At 41.7% G+C, this 21,704-nt stretch overlaps 2 protein-coding genes across 3 annotated transcripts; both read right to left on the reverse strand.

Moving 5' to 3' along the window:
* Positions 1-215: 215 nt before the first annotated feature.
* LOC114448851 (DENN domain-containing protein 3-like) lies at positions 216-10,704 on the reverse strand. Its single transcript, XM_028426057.1, has 28 exons — positions 10,566-10,704; positions 8,856-8,953; positions 8,573-8,762; positions 8,385-8,477; positions 8,162-8,277; positions 7,866-7,990; positions 7,531-7,642; positions 7,276-7,398; positions 7,095-7,193; positions 6,877-6,996; positions 6,545-6,660; positions 6,128-6,283; positions 5,943-6,039; positions 5,771-5,874; positions 5,457-5,644; positions 5,201-5,360; positions 4,916-5,111; positions 4,671-4,839; positions 3,701-3,960; positions 3,452-3,622; positions 2,707-2,830; positions 2,451-2,558; positions 2,229-2,368; positions 1,890-2,050; positions 1,679-1,815; positions 1,423-1,541; positions 952-1,089; positions 216-847 (listed from the first exon to the last, which is right to left on the reverse strand). Exons 2-28 carry the CDS (start codon positions 8,937-8,939, stop codon positions 629-631), a joined length of 3,825 nt encoding a protein of 1,274 aa, XP_028281858.1. The 5' UTR covers positions 8,940-8,953; positions 10,566-10,704; the 3' UTR covers positions 216-628.
* A 760-nt stretch (positions 10,705-11,464) lies between these two features.
* On the reverse strand, positions 11,465-21,495 carry LOC114449076 (solute carrier family 45 member 4-like). Of its 2 annotated transcripts, none has more exons than XM_028426428.1 (13): positions 21,345-21,495; positions 19,729-20,432; positions 18,362-18,550; positions 18,086-18,265; positions 17,247-17,857; positions 17,023-17,148; positions 16,673-16,906; positions 16,454-16,573; positions 16,169-16,268; positions 15,858-15,938; positions 14,002-14,132; positions 13,696-13,764; positions 11,465-13,553 (listed from the first exon to the last, which is right to left on the reverse strand). In XM_028426428.1, the coding sequence occupies exons 2-13, from the start codon at positions 19,979-19,981 to the stop codon at positions 13,251-13,253; spliced, it is 2,397 nt and encodes a 798-aa protein (XP_028282229.1). In that variant the 5' UTR covers positions 19,982-20,432; positions 21,345-21,495; the 3' UTR covers positions 11,465-13,250. The 2 variants fall into 2 exon arrangements, with proteins under 2 accessions (XP_028282229.1, XP_028282228.1); XM_028426427.1 differs by having other exon boundaries at positions 17,023-17,151.
* Positions 21,496-21,704: the final 209 nt, after the last annotated feature.

Consider the following 21,704-nt stretch of genomic DNA (forward strand, 5'->3'; position numbering starts at 1 on the left):
ATAAAACATTTTTAGTGTTGAAGTTATACATTTAAGCACAAAAGTTGCATATTTGTGTGTCATGTTTGAGTTTTACCTAATTTAAAAAAAATGGAAATGAATGAAATGGAGACCCCTTCTAACACTGTGTTGTGAATTCAGTCCAGAAAATGGTGGCACACCAAGGGGCCTCCATGCAGCCTGTTTAGACTGTGATAGTACCTCATGCAAATTTGTTTAGTGAAATAAAGGACTGCTTTTAATAATGTGACAAAAAGTTAAAAAAAAACATAGGTAAAGTTACATAAGGTACATGAACAATTCATGAAATTAACAGTAAATTCACTTATTGTCAATATTTGACAACAGAACTAGTGTGATGTTATGACATTTTAACATTGCACTGCTGCTGTCACATCAAGTTTTTATGGTCTGCTTTCAGCATTTTGTGCCCTGACAGGAACTGACATGTTGGTAAAAACATGTCTTCTATGCATTCCATCTTTCCATTCCATTTTTTTTGTTAACAATTCACCTTTTGTCTACTTGTTGACAACTTGCTCTATTGCACTGCCAGCAGAATGATCTTGCATTTACAGTCAAATTCACTAAGTTGGAACCATTTTTTTGGCTTTTTTTCTTGGCCTTTCTACTCGACCTTCCAGATGGCGATCTTACCATCACGGCACGCCGAGCCACTCAGCACATAGCGACCCTCAGCAGAGCAGAGTGTCTGGACGCTGTCTGAATGGGCCTGTAGCTCCTTTGCCAGCGTGTAGCTCTCTGAGTCCACCACGAACACCTGGCTTCTGAGCTGACCATCACACTGACCTCCAACACCACTCTGTCCCCGGCAGCCCACCCAGATCTGATCGAGGAATGATGATTGTGGTATTGAACGGTTAAGGACCATGTGCATGCACTATGATAGTCTGTCCCATTTCAGTAACATGGCGTGTCATCACAGCTTACCTGGTCTTTGACTTGGATCATACAGGAGACTCCTGAGCTGCCTGGCAGGGAGATTCTTTTGAATGGCTGTCTGGGGTTGTTGATGTGCCAGAGACATAACTCCATTGAGTTTGTGCAGCCCGTCCACAACTGCCCTCTCTGGAACAAACACAAGTTTACTGGTACCAAGCAGGTCTTTATGGTGGTCAAAAGAATGTGGTTCTCTTCCATTGTTAAAAAGACCAGTGTGGACGTTCTATTGCATAATTTGAATATAATATACACCTAAAGACCTGAAAGAGAGGGGTTGTTTCTAGCTGATTGCAATCCACAGCTTTACCACTAGATGACACTATATCCTAATTCCCTGGCCACTGAAGTGTCAGTACTGTCAGTAAATGTTTCAGTTTCTGTGCTTGCATTAAATAGTTCTTCCAGCTTTTCTGTACTTTGTACTTGTACCGATTCAACAAGACTACGGAGGAAAGTCACCTCTGGCATGACAATGAAGCTGCTGAAGTTACTGGGCATGCTCTGTAGGGCATCAGGAAGCACTATCCTTCTTTGTGGTGTCCCACTTTTTCTCAGTTCCACAATGCTGTCACCACAGCCTGTACACATTGAGAATACTTTGTTACAAGAGGTCATCAGTGAACATTTAGATTAAATAAACAAAACTTTTACCATACATTTTTAACATACATTTTGAATTTCTAAATCAACTGACTAAAGAGTAAAACACACTTACAGCACCACAGATTGGCGTTGTGGATCTGTATGGAGGAGAGACGGTCACAGCTAATGTGAAACTGCCTCTTCACTTTAAGGCTGAATGCATCCCACTGCAGCAGTGTGCCATCACAGCTGCAAGAGTATGCCAGCTGACTGGGAAAGGAAGAAAAACCTGATAAATACACAAATATAGTGATGTAAGTCATGATCCGCATGAACTTTTCTACCTGCTGTGTTGATCACCAGTGTCCACAGAGAGCCCAGTCACTTCGTGTCTGTGTTCAGTCAGCTGCTTGTTGCAGGACATGCTTTGAGTGTCAATGATGTAAATTACAGAGTCCTGAGAGCCAATCCACACCTGCTCCTGGACCAATCCCATCATACAATTCTGCACAAAGGCAGATGTGACGTGTAACCTCAGTTTCACTTCCTTTACAAAACTGTAAGCAGCCACTCAAAATCTGTATGATTATGAGTAAGATTATGACAACATTACGCAGAACGCAAAACTCCCAAGACATATAAACAAATGTATAAACTCTACAGTACAGAATGCAGGCTCTCACCAGCTGTGACTCTCCGACCTGGATGCAGACCTGCAGCATGGACCAGCTGGCTGCATCAAATACAACCACTCTGCCCCCGCTGAGAGCCACCCACAGCTTTGGGTTTATCTCTACCTCTGACTTATTGCAAGACAACTGTCCTAAATGAGAGAAACAATTAAAGGTTGAGAGAGAAGTGGGCAGTAAACACACACACACACTACAAACAGCTTCAAATGATACCTGGTGTATATAGCAACACATGCACGGTCTGAGGTTCAGCCAGGTTCCATGATGGATTGATCTTGTGTTTTAGAGTCTCTGAGGTAGTTTCAGGCACCACCATAGGCTCTGTTCAGAAATACAATAATCAATGGATAATGAATGAAGGACTATGAACATTCTCTTTGTGATCATTTACTTTGTAGTTTATTTTAGTTTGATTAGAAGTTTATTTTTGAATTAACCCTGTAAGCAAACAGTGATACTGGGCCTTCACCTTTGATCTTATCAAAGTAAGCCAGCTTTGCTGCGACAGTGATGGACCTCTGAGTCTGCAAGCAGCCCACAACAGCATCCATTAACAGGACATTGGTCAGTGCCTGAGTCATGTACTGAGGGTCCTATGGAGACATAATGTGAGGTAAATGTAAGCAATTATATAACACAGTGATGCATGCACATTGGCACAAAGAAATTGTGGTGACATACATCTTAATCCAAGAATTACTTGGATGATTGAATGATTTAATTAAAATCTAACATCTATCATCAGAATATTGTCTATCATACACTTTAAAGGCAGGGTAGGAGATTTCATTCTGATGTTTTGTTAAATTAGTGTAACTTCTCTTTACAATCTGATAGCAACCAATTAGTTTGGCAGTTTCACATTAAAACGAAGAACATTAATCATCTGTGGAAGCTATAAAACGCTAAAAAAAATCAGCCAATCCTCCGGGTGGACCCTGTGCGGAGAGTTGGCTGGTTGTCACTCTCTTCCTGCTCTGCGTGCACCAAAGAGGTACGTGCATGATGGGCAAAGTGAGTTTTCAAAATCTCCTACCCTACCTTTAAGTTTTCTTATAACCTTTGCACAAACCCACAAATTTGTTAAATCACACTATTGTAGAATTGTTAGAATTGTAGAATTACATTTTCAACTCAAGTTGAAAAGAATTAGATCCACATTTAATGTCCTTTCTCAGACCTCAAATGTCAAAATGTTCTTTGGCAGACTTTACCTTGTGTTGGTCTGCTATCTTACGCCCAGCGCACATCTCTTTGACCACTAGGTTCCAGAGTTCAGTCTCTGTCTTGAGGTTGGCCTCAAACGCCTCAGGCCTGCTGGAGGTCTGGACCCGAAGGGAAGGAATACGAACCAGTAGAAAAGGTGCAGAGGCAATCTTCACCTCCTGTAGAGTGATGGGGTTATTAAACAATAGTGTAGTGCAGAAACTTGACAGTAAGGCAAGTGTTTAAAGGCCCTTCACCTTAATGTTCCTGAACTTAGCTATTTCCAGGAATCCGGGTCGTCCCTCGGTAAGCAGAAACAAACGTTTCTGTGTCATGGCGATTTTACCAACACCGTGGGAGGTCTTTACACAGGATGACAACTTGTATACACATTCGCTATTGTCAAGGTGGTCAATGACCTCAGAGGGCAGGTTGACATCTTGTGCTTCAGCTTCCCTCTCTTTCCAGAAAGTGTAGAAATGTCGGAAGAGTTCGTGGTTCACTTGCCTTGGCTGGCCTGGGACAATATGTGAAAACAAGAAAATATGAGCTGAAAAAAAACACACACACCAAGCCCATGACATTAGCTCCTCGTCTAGTTTCATGTATCTTAGAATAGAGTGTATTGTTCTTCATGTGTTACTTCAAGTGACCATCATAATTCACAAAGATCCACAAAATGTACAACTGCAAAGCATGCACAATTTGTCGTCCTTCCATCCCGTCATATATTTCACATCAAACAGATTTTAAAACAAAGAATTGGGAAAAATAAGAACATCAATGGTCTTTTATATAGTTTAAGGCTATGACTGTGTGTAAAGTAGCCCAGTGGACACTTAAGTATTAAAATGTGTTATCTTATTGTTTCTTAACAGGGCACTTTATTTCCCTCTTAATAATGACCTCCTGTTAAGCCTTTATGTCTTATGATGTGGCAGACTCATACTAAAAATGTAATTATTTAATCAGTACAATAATTTGTACTACATCTACTTTAATATTTTCATGTCTTGCATCAATCATCAGCATTTGGAGTCAGACTGTGCTCTAAGTATCAACCGAGAACATCATTAATAGATCATCTGACAGCTGTTACTCTCATGATTATTTTGTTGTCAACAATTCAACATTCCTTATTTCAGGTCTCAGCTTTTAGAGCTCTTAGACACACTGAACACAGGTTATGTCCTATTTACTGACATGATCCCTCTTGTCCTCACTTACCATCTGTCAGAGCATCAAATAAACGGTGTATGGTTGGCACATCTTTGACAATCCCACATTCTTGAACGCAACGCACAAACTCATCCTGATGAAGATCCTTTCGTGGAAGTTCAAACTTCTTGACGTGGTTGTCAGGCTCCAAAATCGGCTTCTCATTATCCGTCTTTACCTAATGAAGACAAGAAGAGTATCTCACCAAACACGTAACCACACCACACTAAAATTAAATGTGTGAACTGCCTCACCTTGAGGATAAGTCTCTTGAGTTCAGGTCGTCTGTGAGCTTGCTGTGTCTCATCTCTGTGAAGTGAGTCCACCAGCCATGTGACCAGCTGCGTGGGAAAGATAGCAGTGTCAGTCTTGTAGAGGTTCTGGAAGTCACTCAGAGCATCCAGCCGCCGCAAACACAATGTGTTGATGAGACCACGCAAGTAGTAGAACCTGGAAATGTAATTGATTCAGTCAGTCAGTGAGGTCACGAATAAAGAATGGACAGGTTCCTTTGTGTAAAGTAAAAGACAAAAACATACCTGGCCAGCAGAGTGGAGTTCTCATTTTGGACAGAGAAAATAGCTTTTCCAAGCTGCAGGATGAGCTCGTTGTAATAACTCTGGACAGAGTGGAAGGACAGAGACACTGGGAAGTCTGGCAGTTTAAACACCTTTACAGGCTTAGGAGGAGTTCTCAGAGCTGGGGGAGGAGATCGGGGCAACAGAGGGAAGTAAAAAGCATAAGTTTCTTTTTCTTTATTTCATGACAGTGTCTTTGTGATATTTATCATCTCACTGGGGTCGGAGACGATGATCCTCGGCAGCAGGGTGTTTCTTTGGAAGCTGAATGTCTGGTCATCTCCTAAATTAGGGAGGCTCATGCCCAGTCTTTTATTCAGCCTGTTCTCTGTGATGGAGCTCTTCCTCCTGGCTTGAATCTCCTGCATGGTGGGTCTGCGGGGTACTTCAACCATAGCCTTCATTCTAGAAGACACAGAAACAATGCAGCCTTCTAGGCTCTCTCTACTGCATACATATGTGTGGATAAATACTTTTTTTATGAATGTTAACAGTTACTCTAAGGCTTGTTGGATAAATTGAATAACATACTTTTGCATCTCAGAACGAGTGCAAAGTTCCATTCGAGCAAAATTGTCCATTTTCCGGTTGAGACGATCCTTGAGGAAGGAATGGAAGATGTGCGTCTCCAACACCTGCAACACAGCCATGTTACTTTGCTCATCATCTCATGTCTGTGAAGTAAAACACTGCTGCTGTGTACCTTTGTGTAAAAAAGTTGCTCAGCTGGCTCTCTGGTTTTCAGGAACTCCTCATTGTGAAATACTCGATGTTCATAGTTCAGATGACTGCTAACATCTCTATGAAATACACACATATATAAGCTGTATATGAACAAAACATAAATGTACATTTATGTAATCTATTGCACTCGCTCTTGCTGCAGACCGGAATATGTTGACAATCAATTCCAGTGCAATCCTCTGGATGTCGTGGTTTAGGTCGTGTTGCCACTCTCTCCTCAGCGCCCGCTGCTCATTGATGTCAGTGCAGCTCGCATGGTGGCACTGATCCAAGTCGAAATGTATCTGCAGCGTCTGACACCTGCAAAACATACAAAACAAAATGTCTCCACATCCCTGGTCTCTGCCAACTGTCAGTAAGGAGGAACTTCTTGAGTTGAAGCCTATCCATCTATTCATCTTTGTAACCCACTTTGAGGGGCTGTCAATGAGTGAGAGGTGGGAGTACATCCTGAAACAGGACACCAGTCCATTGCAGTGCCTCCACAGGCACATGGAGAACATGTAAACCCCATCCAGCCAGCATAGTTCAAGTCTACAGTATACATAATAATGATAATACCTCTGTGCAAAGCAGTCTGCAGCAGCTGCTGGAATGTCAGGAAGGTCAACAGTGTCAGACGAAGACGTGGAGATGCTTCCGTTATCAATATTAATAAGGATCAGATCATCTGTTTCCTAAAGAGCAACAAGATTAAATGCATATATTAACAAGCACAATTCAAAAACAAATGAAACCAAATCAACTTAAAGCAGGTGTGTCACTCATCTCCTTCTAACTTCTAACATCTCCTTTCATGCCTGAAAACATATTAATCACTCCTTGCACAATCAATCCTAAAGACAAAACTCACTTACTGTATTTGCCCATACTTTTAAATGTTATGTACTCACAGCTGCAACCTCTGCAAAATGGCTGAGGTGACATCCCATAAGAAAGGCAGTTGGAGCCATTAAAAAGTCCAGCATGCCTCTGGCCAGGACAGGAACATAAGGCTGCTGCCATGACAGAGGCTGAAAGAACGAACAGGAATGTATGGAAGAGAAAATGTCATACATGGTTCGATTGATTCAATGTTTGAATCAAAAGAGAAATATGTGTCCTAAGTAACCTGCAGAAAGAGCAAGAAGCACTCAGCCACAAGTGTGAGTCTGGCCCAATCAGCAGAGAACAACACCACTTGCTGTTCCTGCAGGAGGCAAGACAGCACCTACGGAGAAGGCAGCAGAAAGACGGACAGTTTAATGAGATTCTTACTTGATTAACACAAACAGTAAATGTGTTTGTAGCACCTGCAGTAGTTGATGTGGCTTGAAGCAAAGGAAAGGAAGGTGGAGGTCTAAATCTATAGCTGGATGGTCTTTGTCTTCTCTGGGGGGTAAGATGATGGTCAGAGGATATCGTAATGTAAACATCTGGAAAACACACACAGCAGAACACGGCTCATCGTGGCTCTGCCGGTTTACTCAGAGCTACAGATGTGGTTGTTTAGTGTAATACATCAAGTACTCTTGACTGTGAAATATGTCATTTGATTACACACAAACCATATGCAGTTGTCCCAGAGGAGGAACTGGAACCAGAGTCAGCCTGGCTGCAAACTCCCTCACTCTCTCCTCCATGTCAAATAACCGACAAGTTCTCAGCTGGATTAAAAGACTAGAAAGTAAAAAAAATAATGTAAAGAACATAAACGGGTGCAAACAGCCAATGAAACATATTTTTCTATCTATCTTTAAAATGAAAGGAATAAAGTGAAGGATTTATGGCTTGTGGTGGTGAGGTTGCAGACTGCAAAACAACTAAATACCACTGAGCATGAAACCACATTGATTTTACCAGTTTAATTTGGCATTGCTACGCTTGAGTGCTGTTTCCTCACCATGACAGGCAGTCTTTGAGTGCAGTGAAGTAAGGATACTTGGATATAACACAGATACTGTAGGCAGAGAAAAGCTTTGAAAACCTAGAAGACCCAGATCCATTCTGATAGAAACACGTCCCCTCCTGTGAAAACACACACGATCCGACAGTAACTTTAACTCAGCTGTGCAATGCAGTCATTTGATTTGTGGCCACGTGTTCACTGCATATGAAACATCTTATATTGTGACAGCAGCCCACTCACGGCACAGGTGAGTAAGGTTTACTGTAAGTATTACATGTGGTGCTTTGTACCATTATGGGACGATAACACTGCATTACGACTCCATATGTCTTCTGGCCAAAGACATCAGTGAAAACCAGGAAGTGGAACTGTTCATCCTTCTGTTCATTGGTTACTTGCAGACCACCTGGTTATATTACATAATGTTTTAGTACAGAAATACCAGTTGGAAAGCACTAAAAGAAAGTCTTGCATTGTTCATGCCTGAGGTTGTGTTTATGTCATTGAAATTACCAGGGAAGCAGAGCTGAGGTAAAGCCATGAGGTCGATGTCTTTGGGTACACTGACATCTTCGCTTCCTCCTCTTCCCTCTGCTGCAACTCCACCTGCAAACATGACTTGTCTTGTAATGAAAGAAACTCTGATAGTAAAGAGTGCTATGAAAATAAATATTGTAAATGCTGTGTGTATGAGTTTGTACCTTGACTATGTGTTGCTGCAGCTGAAGGGGGGTGTTCCCTCTTCTTCCTCAGAAAGGAGCGCCGGCGCCTCCCCCGTGGCCTCGGTGCTTCACCCTCTATCTGTGGTTTGCTAAAAAATGGAGGAGCCAGAACGTGGAGAACCTCTGGCTCCAACAGGAGGTTTTCTGGAGTTCCATTAGTGTTAAAGGTCTGAGTGGGAGACATGTGGCGACAGTAGGTCACACATATTCTACACACCTTTATGTGGCTTATTTATTATTAGTATTTTTATAAAGCAGATACCTGGTAGACTTCCTGAAGTTTGTCACTAGATGCCCCCACCACCACACAGGCCTCCAGCAAAGCAGGCGGCAAACAGTCTGCCATCACTGGCTCAACCACTGAAAATATGAGAGAAACAATTCAAACATGTGCATGAGGGGGGAAAAACATTTAAACTGGTCTATTTGTTAATTAGTTGTGTAAAGTCTCTCATATTTGCGTTTGCATTACTTTGAAAACAGCATCCACCAGCGAAATAAAGTTAAAGCACATGACCGAGTGGCCGTTCCAGCTCATTATCAGAGCCACTGCTCTCGTCAACAACACGCTCAGATAAAACTTCTCACCACCCTGTCAGGCTGTTTTATTTCCCACCACAGCATTCACCCAAGATGCAGACTGTAGGAATGACCTACAAGATGTTCTCAAAAACATCCAAAATGACACGGTGCAATTATTATTTGTTCCACAGTTGTTCTCAGAGCAGCTGCACAACACCGTGTAATGTGGGATCTACTGAACTATTCTGTTTTTCTGTTTTCACTGCAGCCATAATACACATTTGTATGAATATTGGATTCAAATCACTATAATACATAAGGCAATGACAACATTTTGTGTCTTTTTAATGCGTATGAGAGCTGTAATTCAAACAATAACACCCACTAAATTAAGCGTGACCACTCAGAACATGCTTCAGATGAAGTGTGAAAGTCATCATCATGTCTTTTATATCTTCTCTGCTGTCCATTGTTTACATTTAAGAATGAATGCACTGTGATATTGATGACTGTTACATCTGAAACAAAGCACTGTCTATTTCACTCTAAGATGACGTCTGTGAGTGTTCTGCATGAAAAAGTTAAACTGCATTAAACCGTGCAGGGAAGATATGAGCATGAAATAACATCTGATTTTATTTTTAACCACAATTCTGTTGTTCCCATCTACGATCTGCTGATCCGTCCTTAGCTTTGTCACGAAAGTGAGGAGCAAATGAGTTGTAATCACATTTCCATGATACTTCAGACACTATAGCAGTCTGTTCTTGGAAAATTGGGCTCAAGCGTGCAAAGGAAGAAGAACACTGTGAACCAAAAGAGAAGTATCCCACACACTAAAAGGCATAAATGACATGTTAACATCGTTATTCATACGTGATTTTTTTTTTACTTTGTAAGCTCAACAGAATCACTTCAACTTCCCTTTCAGGTTTTTATTTTAGCCAAAAGAATGTGCAGGATAATTGAACTGTTAACCTTCTCTAAAGCATGCCATGTGCTGCCAAACACACATGCTTCTCTTCATTACTGCTCAAAGGATGTAACATCATGACACAGAGCACAGTCATATGATCCTATGCAGACATCTTCTGATTCTGTAGCAACACTAACTGCATGAGCAGCACCAGAGTTTCCAGAGCAGCACATGTTCAGACATCATACTGTAGCTGTGTGTGACATATATATATTATGTACACATGTGGGCTGCAACACTGAACTGAATCTTCCTAGTTCTACTGTTGCAGTAATCCTGCAGCTGAAATGTGGCATCAGTAACATTTTAACTACAGGTTTATAGCCGCTGTGACATGTGATCCTGAGTCATAAGCTCTACAGGTGAGAGGATGCTTCTCTACAGTCTCTGCAAACTTAAACGAGATTTAAAGTAAAACCGAAACTCTTACAAATTCATGAATGCAAAAAGACTTTAACGTTTACGGTCACAAACCTCCTTAAAATCTGTCGGCGTGCATTCTTATTCCTCCCCCTTCATTCTCATGACGGCAGTCCGGAGAACACCACAGTCTGACACCACAGCGCGCTGCTCAGTGAACACAGCGGATCCCAGACAGATCCCATGTTCACAGCCTGCTTCCTGTTCGTGTGAGCGCAGCCTCAAACATGCGCATTCAACTCATCAGGAAGCACAATAGATACATTACATATATTAACTATACTATATAAATTTGCATCTACAGTGTTTCCGTAGTGAAAACAAAAACGAACCGGCTGAACGCGAGTTTTCAAATTAAACCCCCACATTTAAATAACAGTGAAATTTACAAAGGATTAAATAGGACACAAAATTCTCTTTATGTTCCGATTATAAATCTAGACTCAGCAGAGACATTTATCACCCTGGAAGTTCGTAGATTTTCTATTCTTTGGAGAAAAAAGGGAAGTTTGACCTTGTTGTAATGTGCCAGTCTGACCTGAAGAGGGCGATGGTTGAGTTCATCATGCACTTGGATGTTTTTATAAGAGACGTGGAAAATCCAAAAGGTCTTCCCTAAGGCAAAATGTTATGTTTGGAAAGGGATTATTTTCATGGTATTAAGGAGTTACTTTGTTAAATCAACCAGCATCTGTCTTGGACATGCTGTCTAAGACAGACAGTCGTTGCTAAGATTGTACATTTGAACTTTTGGGCAGGTTCTGTGGCAGGTTCAGTTAATAACTTTAACATTTAACAAAAGACAAAAATGAGCCAATAACTTTGTGAGAAATGTGATCTTCAAAAAACACAGAATCGTCTGAAGGTGCATTATTTTCTTTCAAGTAAATTGTACAAAATTATCTGTTACAAAAAAAATCTGTACAGCAGCACAAAAAAACTAAAAATCACTCTTAAAGAACACACCAAGTATCAACTGGTTAATTTTTGGAGGAGGAATGTCATCCTAAATTTTAAGTCAGGAGCATTTCACAGCTGGCACCTGATACAAGAAATTCTTATTCAGCACAGTAGTTTAATAAATATGGACTATATTCCCCCACTTCAAGGTCAACAACACCCATAAACCATTAACTTGTTCATTAATCTGAAGTAAAGCAATAGAAACATTCCTTCCCAGAAACAGCAAAAAAATCTCTGTACAGGTTTCTATTTGGAAAATGTTGATGTGTTTGAAGAGTAGAAGAGTTTGATTTTGTTTGTAGTTAAGCAAATAAAATTACTCTGCATCAGTACCTTATAATGGGTGAAAAACATAATGCTTTCATCGTGATCTCTTAACGCCAACAAAACAAAACACTCTTAATTTGGTCAAAATGTGCTTTAAAAACGACACACATACACCCTGTGCAACACAGGCAGTTATTAATAATACAATTCTCTCAACAATTTCCTTTCATATCTAACTAACAGAGAATGAGGAGGGCCCCTTCATAGTGTTTGTAAATCAGGTTGTGTAAGTAAAGCATTGGCATATAATACAAGGTCCCAACAAAGATAGTTGGCATTGACCAATTACTCATAAACAGGCCTCTAAATTATGCATTTATGATGCAAGGCTAACCCTCAATCACTCAATAAGAACCTTACATACAGTGAAACAAGGAACCTGTGCAACATTTTCACAATGTTTCGTTAAAGGCATCACATTTTAAATTCAGCATCTTTGAATATCCCTTTAGATTAATACATTATCTATCTAGGAACAAAAGCAGACAGAGAAGGTCCTGTGTCTTTTTAAAGATTCATTTGGTCACAACACCCCAATCCAAGGAGTCTGCATGGGTGTTCTGCTGGCCTTGCATAGATGTGGTCCTTGCTACTATTCAATAAGCAGTATACCAAACAGTCTCGAGCTGCCATAAATACTTCTCAATGAAAACTTCTTCCGACTTTTGTTCTCTCATGTTGGTGATCCTGAACTAAAGTTAAATTCTTCTTTTGACTCATCCCTTCTGTACAACAGGACAAAGATTTACAGCTGCCAATCGACCACAAAGGCACACTAAACTATAAATACAACCAGGCAAAGGTCAATACAAAGGACAAACAGAAACTTGGATCACTTTACTGAAAATCAGCCATATAACGTGTAAACTCCCTGCAATAAAATCTATCTGCTGCTTTAACCAGACTCTGAAATATGTCAGTACATACCATCAAGAAATATTTAGCTCTGTATTCAGCTTGCAGATACACACAAAGTAACACTTTAACAGCATTATGATTGTCAGTCGAGCAGCTTTCCTGAAGTAAAATGTCACACAGTATATCACTGTGAAAGTACAATGCACAAGTGAGACAGAGCTCTGTGTGCTTCCCATTTGTTTTTGCTATAAAGATCATGTTTGTTTCACTACTTACTTTCAACAATGATCAAAAGCTTTTTGTGTTTTAATAGCTTACATTTAAATATCTAAACATCTGACCAGCTAAACATTTATTTAAATCAGAAATGAGGTAGCTACATAACAAGCAGAGGCACCCAAATCGTTCTTCAGGTTAGTTCTCCACTCCCAGAAGACAATCTGTTAAAAAACTGATCCCACCCACATTTCAGTAAAAGGGATTTTAACATTGTGCATGTGCATGTTTTTTTTTTCCATCTTGGTTCCTTCAGAGACACAAATTTGATATAATCCTCTCACACGCTGTGGCTTTTATTGTTAATGTTAATATTTAGGCAACAGAGTGATTCTCTGTCTTCTTCAAATTCTCTGTGTTTGAGAGTTCCAGCAGAGCTGGTCTCTGCTCAACAGTCTTCAGTTCTCCATTTTGCTCTTCCTCTTTAGGTAAGTCTACTGAACCCTGCTCCTGCTCTGAGCTGCTAGGCTCCAGATCAGGATATACAACAAGGAAACAGGCTGTAAGAAAGCCCAAGAAGGAGCCCCCAGAGGCCACCATGGGAATGACACGCACACTGCCAACTGCATCCACCACAGACCCAAGGGCAGATGCAACCAAAATCTGGCTGATGTAGACCTGGGAAATATAAATGGGTACATTTTCATCAAATAATGACACCTTTGCTTTTAAACTGCCATCATCAATTTATTAAAGCCCACAGTGGATTCCACAAGACATTTTAGTTTGGCTCAAGGAAGTGGAAAAGATGAATACTCACCTGACAGGATAAGATGGCGCAGTCAATACCAAAACCTCTTCGAGTGTTTGCTGGGCTGTGGTTGATGTACTATGAAAGCAACAGAAGAGGACAGTTGAATGCAACTGGCAGCATTTTTTTTTTAATCAATGGTATTTCCCTCGGGATCAATAAAGTATCTTTTCATGCTCAGACCTTCATTCAACTAAGGCTTAAGACTTCTGTGTTCACATTTGTCTAAACTCAAAAGCTCCCTAAGACCAAACCAAAATAATACCTGAAATCTTGTTTGTATGTGTGTATTATGATATATATGAGTGACTCTACCTCCTTGATTTCATGGTACTGTCCGAGTAATGCATAGGGACAGTAGGAGATACTCATGGAGATGATGCCCATGCTACTGATCATCACCATGGCAACATAAACATTAGGGAAGATTGCCATGACTGCAGTTCCTATGATAAGAGAGAAAACAAGCCATCAGTAATTCTGTGTAAATATACACTCAACAAAAATATAAACGCAACACTTTTGTTTTTGCTCCCATGTTTCATGAGATGGACTTGAAGATCTAAACTTCATTCCAGATACACAATATTACCATTCCTCTCAAACATTGTTCACAAATCTGTCTAAATGTGTGATAGTGAGCACTTCTGCTTTGCTGAGATAATCCATCCCACCTCACAGGTGTGCCACATCAAGATGCTGATCTGACATCATGATTAGTGCACAGGTGTACCTTAAACTGCCCACAATAAAAGGCCACCCTGAAATGTGCATTTTGTTTCTGCTTTATTGGCGGTCTGGGGACTCAGAACCAGTCAGTATCTGGTGTGACCACCATTTGCCTCATGCAGTGCAACACATCTTCTTCGCATAGAGTTTATCAGATTGTCTATTGTGGCCTGTGGAATGTTGGTCCACTCCTCTTCAATGGCTGTGCGAAGTTGCTGGATATTAGTGGGAACTGGTGCACGCTGTCGTATACGCCGGTCAAGCACATCCCAAACATGTTCAATGGGTGACATGTCCGGTGAGTATGCTGGCCATGCAAGAACTGGGACATTTTCAGCTTCCAAGAATTGTGTACAGATACTTGCAACATGGGGCCGTGCATTATCTTGCTGAAACATGAGGTGATGTTCATGGATGTATGGCACAACAATGGGCCTCAGGATCTCATCACGGTATCTCTGTGCATTCAAAATGCCATCAATAAAATGCACCTGTGCTCTTCGTCCATAACAGATGCCTGCCCATACCATGACCCCACCACCACCATGGGCCACTCGATCCACAACATTGACATCAGCAAAGCGCTCACCCACACGACGCCACACACGCTGTCTGCCATCTGCCCTGAACAATGTAAACCGAGATTCATCCGTGAAGAGAACACCTCTCCAACGTGCTAGACGCCATCGAATGTGAGCATTTGCCCACTCAAGTCTGTTACGGCGACGATCTGGAGTCAGGTTAAGACCCCGATGAGGACGACGAGCATGCAGTTGAGCTTCCCTGAGACGGTTTCTGACAGTTTGTGCAGAAATTGTTTGGTTATGCAAACCAATTGTTTCAGCAGCTGTCTGAGTGGCTGGTCTCAGACGATCTCGGAGGTGAACCTGCTGGATGTGGAGGTCCTGGGCTGGTGTGGTTACTTGTGGTCTGCGGTTGTGAGGCCGGTTGGATGTACTGCCATATTCTCTGAAACGCCTTTGGAGACGGCTTATGGTGGAGAAATGAACATTCAATGCACGAGCAACAGATCTGGTTGACATTCCTGCTGTCAGCATGCCAATTGCACGCTCCCTCAATGCTTGTGGCATCTGTGGCATTTTGCTGTGAGACAAAACTGCACATTTCAGGGTGGCCTTTTATTGTGGGCAGTTTGAGGTACACCTGTGCACTAATCATGATGTCAGATCAGCATCTTGATGTGGCACACCTGTGAGGTGGGATGGATTATCTCAGCAAAGCAGAAGTGCTCACTATCACACATTTAGACAGATTTGTGAACAATGTTTGAGAGGAATGGTAATATTGTGTATCTGGAATGAAGTTTAGATCTTCAAGTCCATCTCATGAAACATGGGAGCAAAAACAAAAGTGTTGCGTTTATATTTTTGTTGAGTGTAAGTACTGCTCTGCAGCAGCATAAGCCTTTTTATATAACTTACCTATTGAGAATGCCAGAGTTCCGACGATGTAGATGATCTTAATACTCAGATCAAAATTATCCAGATACTTCTGAAGGATGGCTGTGTGGAGAGAAATCAGTTAGATGAGACATTTCTGTCAAGAAGTTTGGAAAAAGGAACGTGAGTTTATTACAGTATTTTTTATTAGGTTTTTAACACTAAAGTTTACTTAAAGGTGAGCTTCAAAAAAAAAATCTAAGTTGTATGTGTAGTGGAATTTTGATTAAACAGATGGCCAAACACTGCAGCCTTATCTAAATTATGAAATCAAACTAGTGTGTGTGTTCTACCTGAGCAGAGAGCAGCCGTAGCAGCATACACCACCAGTCCCCAGCAGCCCATCTGTACCCCTTTGTGGTAATTTTGCAACTGCGTAGAATTGGCTGGTGCCTAAAGAAAGAGAATAATGCTGCTGTAATATTACATAAAAACACTTGACATGCTGTCACTTTAGTGTCTATATTAATGAATTACACTGTGTAACTTGCTACCTCTGTGTTATCTCCATGATACACAAAATGCCAGTAATGTCAGTTAGTTTGTGTGTTTGTGTGTGTGTGTGTGTGGGTTCATACCGTGGGGTCTCCATTGAAAATGACTTGCCCCATGAAATCAGTATAAAACACAGCTTCAGCTATAATAGAGAACCATGTGACGAGGTGACACACACATAATCTCCAGAGCTGCCGTGGCATCTAATTTGTAGTGAAATAAAAATGAAAACAGGTAGTTATAAAGAAAGAATTCCAAATAATAATCTTATATTGCAGTAAAATAGGAAACAAAAACATTACTTTCAACATGGACAGCCAGAGCAGTCGCACAGTTGTTCCCTGGTCTGGTTCTCCTTCACTGCTGGAGGCCTCGGATGACAGACTGCTAGCCGAGAGCTGCAGCTGTCGCCTGTGCGCATGCTGCTTGATGTCGCTGAGATCATTCAAACTGCGGGAAGTGGTGATTGGCCCTGTACGACGTAAGCGATAACGTTGTGATCCGACTCGACCGTAATATGAAAACGTAAAGGAGGGCTGCAGAGGGAAAAAAAAGACCAACATCAGCAAATTCACATTTAAACAAAAATAAACTATGGTGTGATTCACAAATATAAAACTACAATATGCAGTTTTTAAAAATGAAATTGTACCTGTCTGTAGAAGAGGTGTGGGTGTGGCCGAGATGAAATCGAAGCATTGGAAGTGCGGATCCCTGGTTTGGTGTGGTCTTTGACTGAGGAGTGCACACCGGCATTAACACCATTAACAGCCTTCAACTGCTGTGACAGGAGAGATACACAGAGGTACATATTACAGACCCAAATGGGAACTGGAAATAAAAATCTCTGTCTTCTGTTCTGTAAAGAGTAATTACCCTTCTCAGAGGTATGTCTCCAGAACCAGAGCTGATCTGAAGATAAGAGGGATAACCATTTATAGGGTCCTTATATTCAGAGAAAACAGGAGGAGGTGGTGGTGATGTCCCACTTGGCTGGAAAGCAACTTCTAAGTCTGTATGCGTTTCTGGTAACCAATGTAACTCTGGCAAGAAAATCTGTGCCTCTGGATCAAGGTCAGGATCCAGCTCAATAGTAGCATCTGGCATGGCTAAGACTGAATCGCTTTTACTCCGCACTCGCTCCACAGCAAGGAAGTCCATTTCTCCCTCCTCAGTGTCCGATTCTTTGCCCTCTCGTGATGAAGGTGGAGCATCTTCCTCTAAAATTACATCTAGTATAAGCGGTGTGTGGCCAACTGGCCTGAAAGAACACTGGCTGGTCGACTCTGCACTCCCTGTGTCCTTTAGGTGGCTGGATGAAGTGAAAGGCTGCTCAGGGATGCTGAACATGTGCAGTGTGACTGAGGTAATGAAGATGACGCCTGCAAACAGGAAGAGGACCTGTTCCTGTGATTTAAATGCTTGGCCAAGAGCAGTGCCAGTCCAGTCGAGGCCTCCTAACATGTATCCCACTGCGCCACCGAGCCCTAGAGAGACAGGTATGAGGGTATTATTCATTTTTACACACTCAACAAAATATTTGGAAAGAGTCCCTCCACAATAATACCGTCACAGACGGACACAAACAGAGACACATGATCAAACAAATGCAAGGGAAACAAAAGGAAAATCACAATCTCAGAAACAGTTTGTCTACATTTTGTTGGTATAATTTAGAGCTGATTATTTCAACATGAGTGGCTGCTGTGTCCTACCAGCAGAGAAGGCATGAATATTTAGTGCCATATCCTGCTCCTCAGTGTCAGCAACATCAAGAAGGTAAGCTCTGATTGGTCCCTCGGAGGCATCAGCAGAGAAGTCCAGCACCACCACACCTAATACAGTAAGAATGATGCCAATGGTTTGACTGTTGGGACTGTCCCCAACAGAAAGGCCTAGAAAAGTAGGAAAAACATGTACACAGATGTAATTACTGTCATGCACACATAATAACTTATATGTGGTTCATTCTTTAAAGACCTTCTACTAACCTATTAATGACCCATTTAAAAACAGCGCCACTCCTAACAGCACACCAACACAAAGAGCCAGAATGAATGGTCTTCTGCGGCCCCATCGCAGAGTGCAGCGGTCACTGGCTGACCCAATCACAGGTGTGAAGAGGAGACCCAGGACAGGACTAAGGAACCAGGTCAAACTGTAGTATTGCTCAGGAAGACCTAGAAAAGTCACACAGTGGATTCAGTCTTAAATTATCATCAACCAGGCTCAGTTGAATATGTCACCCTTGTCATGCAGAAGCATGTCAGAATAGTATGAGCAAAGAGAAAAGGGCCAGAGTTTTCACATGTTCCATTGTTTATGAAAGCATAGCACACGTCAGCGTTTGTATACCAGTGCTTTGCTACTGGTCTTCCTCTTTCAGTAGTGAAAAGAACATTTCAGGGACACACACACACACACAACAGTGCACAAACCAGGAAGGAAAGTGGCAAAACTACCTCTGGTTGCTGTGACACAGCACTACACTTCAGTGTGCACTTACACTGGGAAACACTCCTCTTCAGTCTCTCTGTGTGGCAGGCCAACTTTCACAGTACATTACTCTAATTTGTAATTTAAAAAGCTGTTGGCTGGTTTGGTTGTTCTCACAGGAACCGTTTTCCTTGTGAAACTGATTTTCTAGGTGTAGTTTCCTGTTTATTGGCACATGTCCAATTAGGGAGAAAAAGCATATTTGCTTTGGCTGGTGAGTAAGAGTCTGGTAAACATAACTGCTGTTTGTTTAAAACAGAACTCTCCTGAGTGCACTTGATTAATAGCATCACATGTTCATAAGGCAGGTTTGTGCTGCAAAATGGCTGAATATAGTTACACTCTGCCCCTCCTGTCATAAGTAATCCAGTTAGAACATTTTCTAACAATATTGTGAACAGGGAGGAAAACAGTGAGACATAAATGTGCTGTGTTAGACATTCCTGTCATACCTAGCCACGGAAAAATGCCTTTGTTTCATTTCTGCTATGGTGGCAACCTTGACATGTAACTGTATAGCACACCATTGGTTACTGCATGGGGTTAGGTGACACAGGGTTGAAACCAGGGCAATCAAAGTGGTGTGATGACAAATTCTATGTGTTACAGCTATTATGCCAATGCTGCTACAAGTGCAGGCTGATGCAGCCATTTCTGGATGGTAGTGCTACTTAATGCAATCCAAATCCTTAATGCAATCAGAGTCAATTTGGAAACTGGACAGTGTAAATTTTCTCTAATATATGTGCTTCCAGGGGCTCAAATGAAACCGTGGATGACACTGCTAATGTTTGCACTCCATACCTAAAAAAGTTCATGTCCAAGTGCTGAGATGAGATTAGGTGTCAATGCATCTCCTTACCTATCTGCAGCAAGACTGGTGTCACTAGGGCTGTTTCCATGGCGTAGCAAAACTCCCGTCCAAACATCACTGCTCCGTGCATTACCCAGCGATGAAGAGGGATTCGCACTCCTCTGCCCTCCGCCTCCAGCTCCTTCTCACTGTCACTGTCTTCTGCTTCATCCTTGGGTTTTCTCTTCTCTGAGAGGCCAGAAGCATCTCTTTCCGGTGCTCCACTCCCCATCTCAGCATGGTCTGACTTCAGGGGAACCATTTGTTTGTTGGCATATATCAGTATGACTTATTGCCACCAGCGCAACTCCAGTACGTTATAATAACCTAATAGAATATATAATGTCCACAGTTTTCATCTTGATCATGCACTGCATGAAAAGTCCCAAAGTTATTTGGACAAATGAGCAAAATAAGAAGTACCTATTCACAAAATGATGGTCATCATGTAGACAAATGCGTGCGTGTAGGAAAAGCAGAAATCTGCACAGCTTCAAGGGCGTATAGAGGGGAGGAGCAGACGAGGCTTGTGACAGGCTGAAAGAAACATGCGAACAGGCCTGGGAATATGTTTGCTGTAGTGCGTGTGCCTCTGGATTGGGCAGGAACAGGTCTAGGTCAGTAGAAGTGTTTGAGCACCTAAGTGTATTTAAGGCACGTGATGTTTAAAAAAATTCCTTGGCAAAGAAGAATCATGTTTGTCACACAACAATCTGCAGAAAAACAGAAACCAGAGAGATATTAAGTTAGTCATAAAACAGCACAAGATGAAGCTTTGAACATGGCCTCTCTCTATTATCTTGAATCCTTCTACATATACCAATAGATTAATATAGTACATCTTATTTTGTACGAATGGTGGCAAGGGTCCAATACTAAACAGTTCCCATGTGTAAAAATGTTCTAGTGCAGCTGGTTCCCATGATAGGAAAACAAAAATTCTCTTGGCTTAGGAAATACAGTGCCAATATAGTGCCCCCCAAAAAATAAAAGCCAATATGTAACTTGTGCCATTAGAATCAGAGATCAGATGACACAATATACAACTACCTGTTAAAGTCCTGATTTCACCTCTAACCGTTATCGTCACCTCACAACTGACATCAGTCATTAACAAAAGCCAAATTACGAAATGAACCACTATTACAACACCACAGGGATAGCACAAGTCAGAGGGTGAAGCAAGCAGATCAGCTCTGCTTAGCCACCTTGTGCACCTACACACCATGTGACAACAGTTAACTCTCTCCAGTTTTGACTCACTTGGTTATAGGTTCATATTTTATCGCTGCAAGCCATGGGAGCACTCCTCTGTACGCTAGTGCCCTGCTTTCCACATGTACGCTGAGTAGCTTGAGTGCTATCAGTCATTACAATGTAAAGTATGATACACGCAACTACGCACTTTTTTATGTCTTGAGATCCTCACGTGAATGTGGCGTGCACCGATAATACCGATGTTTTATCAGTCATGTTAGCACACGAAGACGACACAGACGTGATCGATGAGCATCGATGTAACACCTCACTTTGAAATGTTGGCTCTGATGTTACCTTACCGAGCTAATGAGGGCTAATATATCGGGCAGGGAAACTTGTATAGGAGCTCTAAGGATGTGACATACCTGAGCTTTTACTCCGCTGTGGTGAAGTCCTGCCAGCTCCCCTCTGTGTTACATTTCCCTACAACAGCGGGCAGCACAAGTTCTCGTTTCAGAATAGCAATCCAGCTAACCTTCGCCAGCTAACCGAGTGACCCTCAGCTTTACTACGCTCATCAATTCCATTGGTTGCCACAGTAACAAAGCGGGGCGTGGTCTATAGTCAATGCCGTGATGTCACAGACGTGGCAACTGTAATGCCTTCAAAAACTCTCTATTGAATAATATTTACTCGACTTTCCCCCCCCCCATGCCATCTCATTTAAAATGTATTTATTTTATTTTATTTCTTTTTTTCTTTTACAGATGCTTATTTTCTTGACT

This window comes from Parambassis ranga, chromosome 16, assembly GCF_900634625.1.
Source record: "Parambassis ranga chromosome 16, fParRan2.1, whole genome shotgun sequence".
In the NCBI taxonomy this organism is placed as follows: domain Eukaryota; kingdom Metazoa; phylum Chordata; class Actinopteri; family Ambassidae; genus Parambassis; species Parambassis ranga.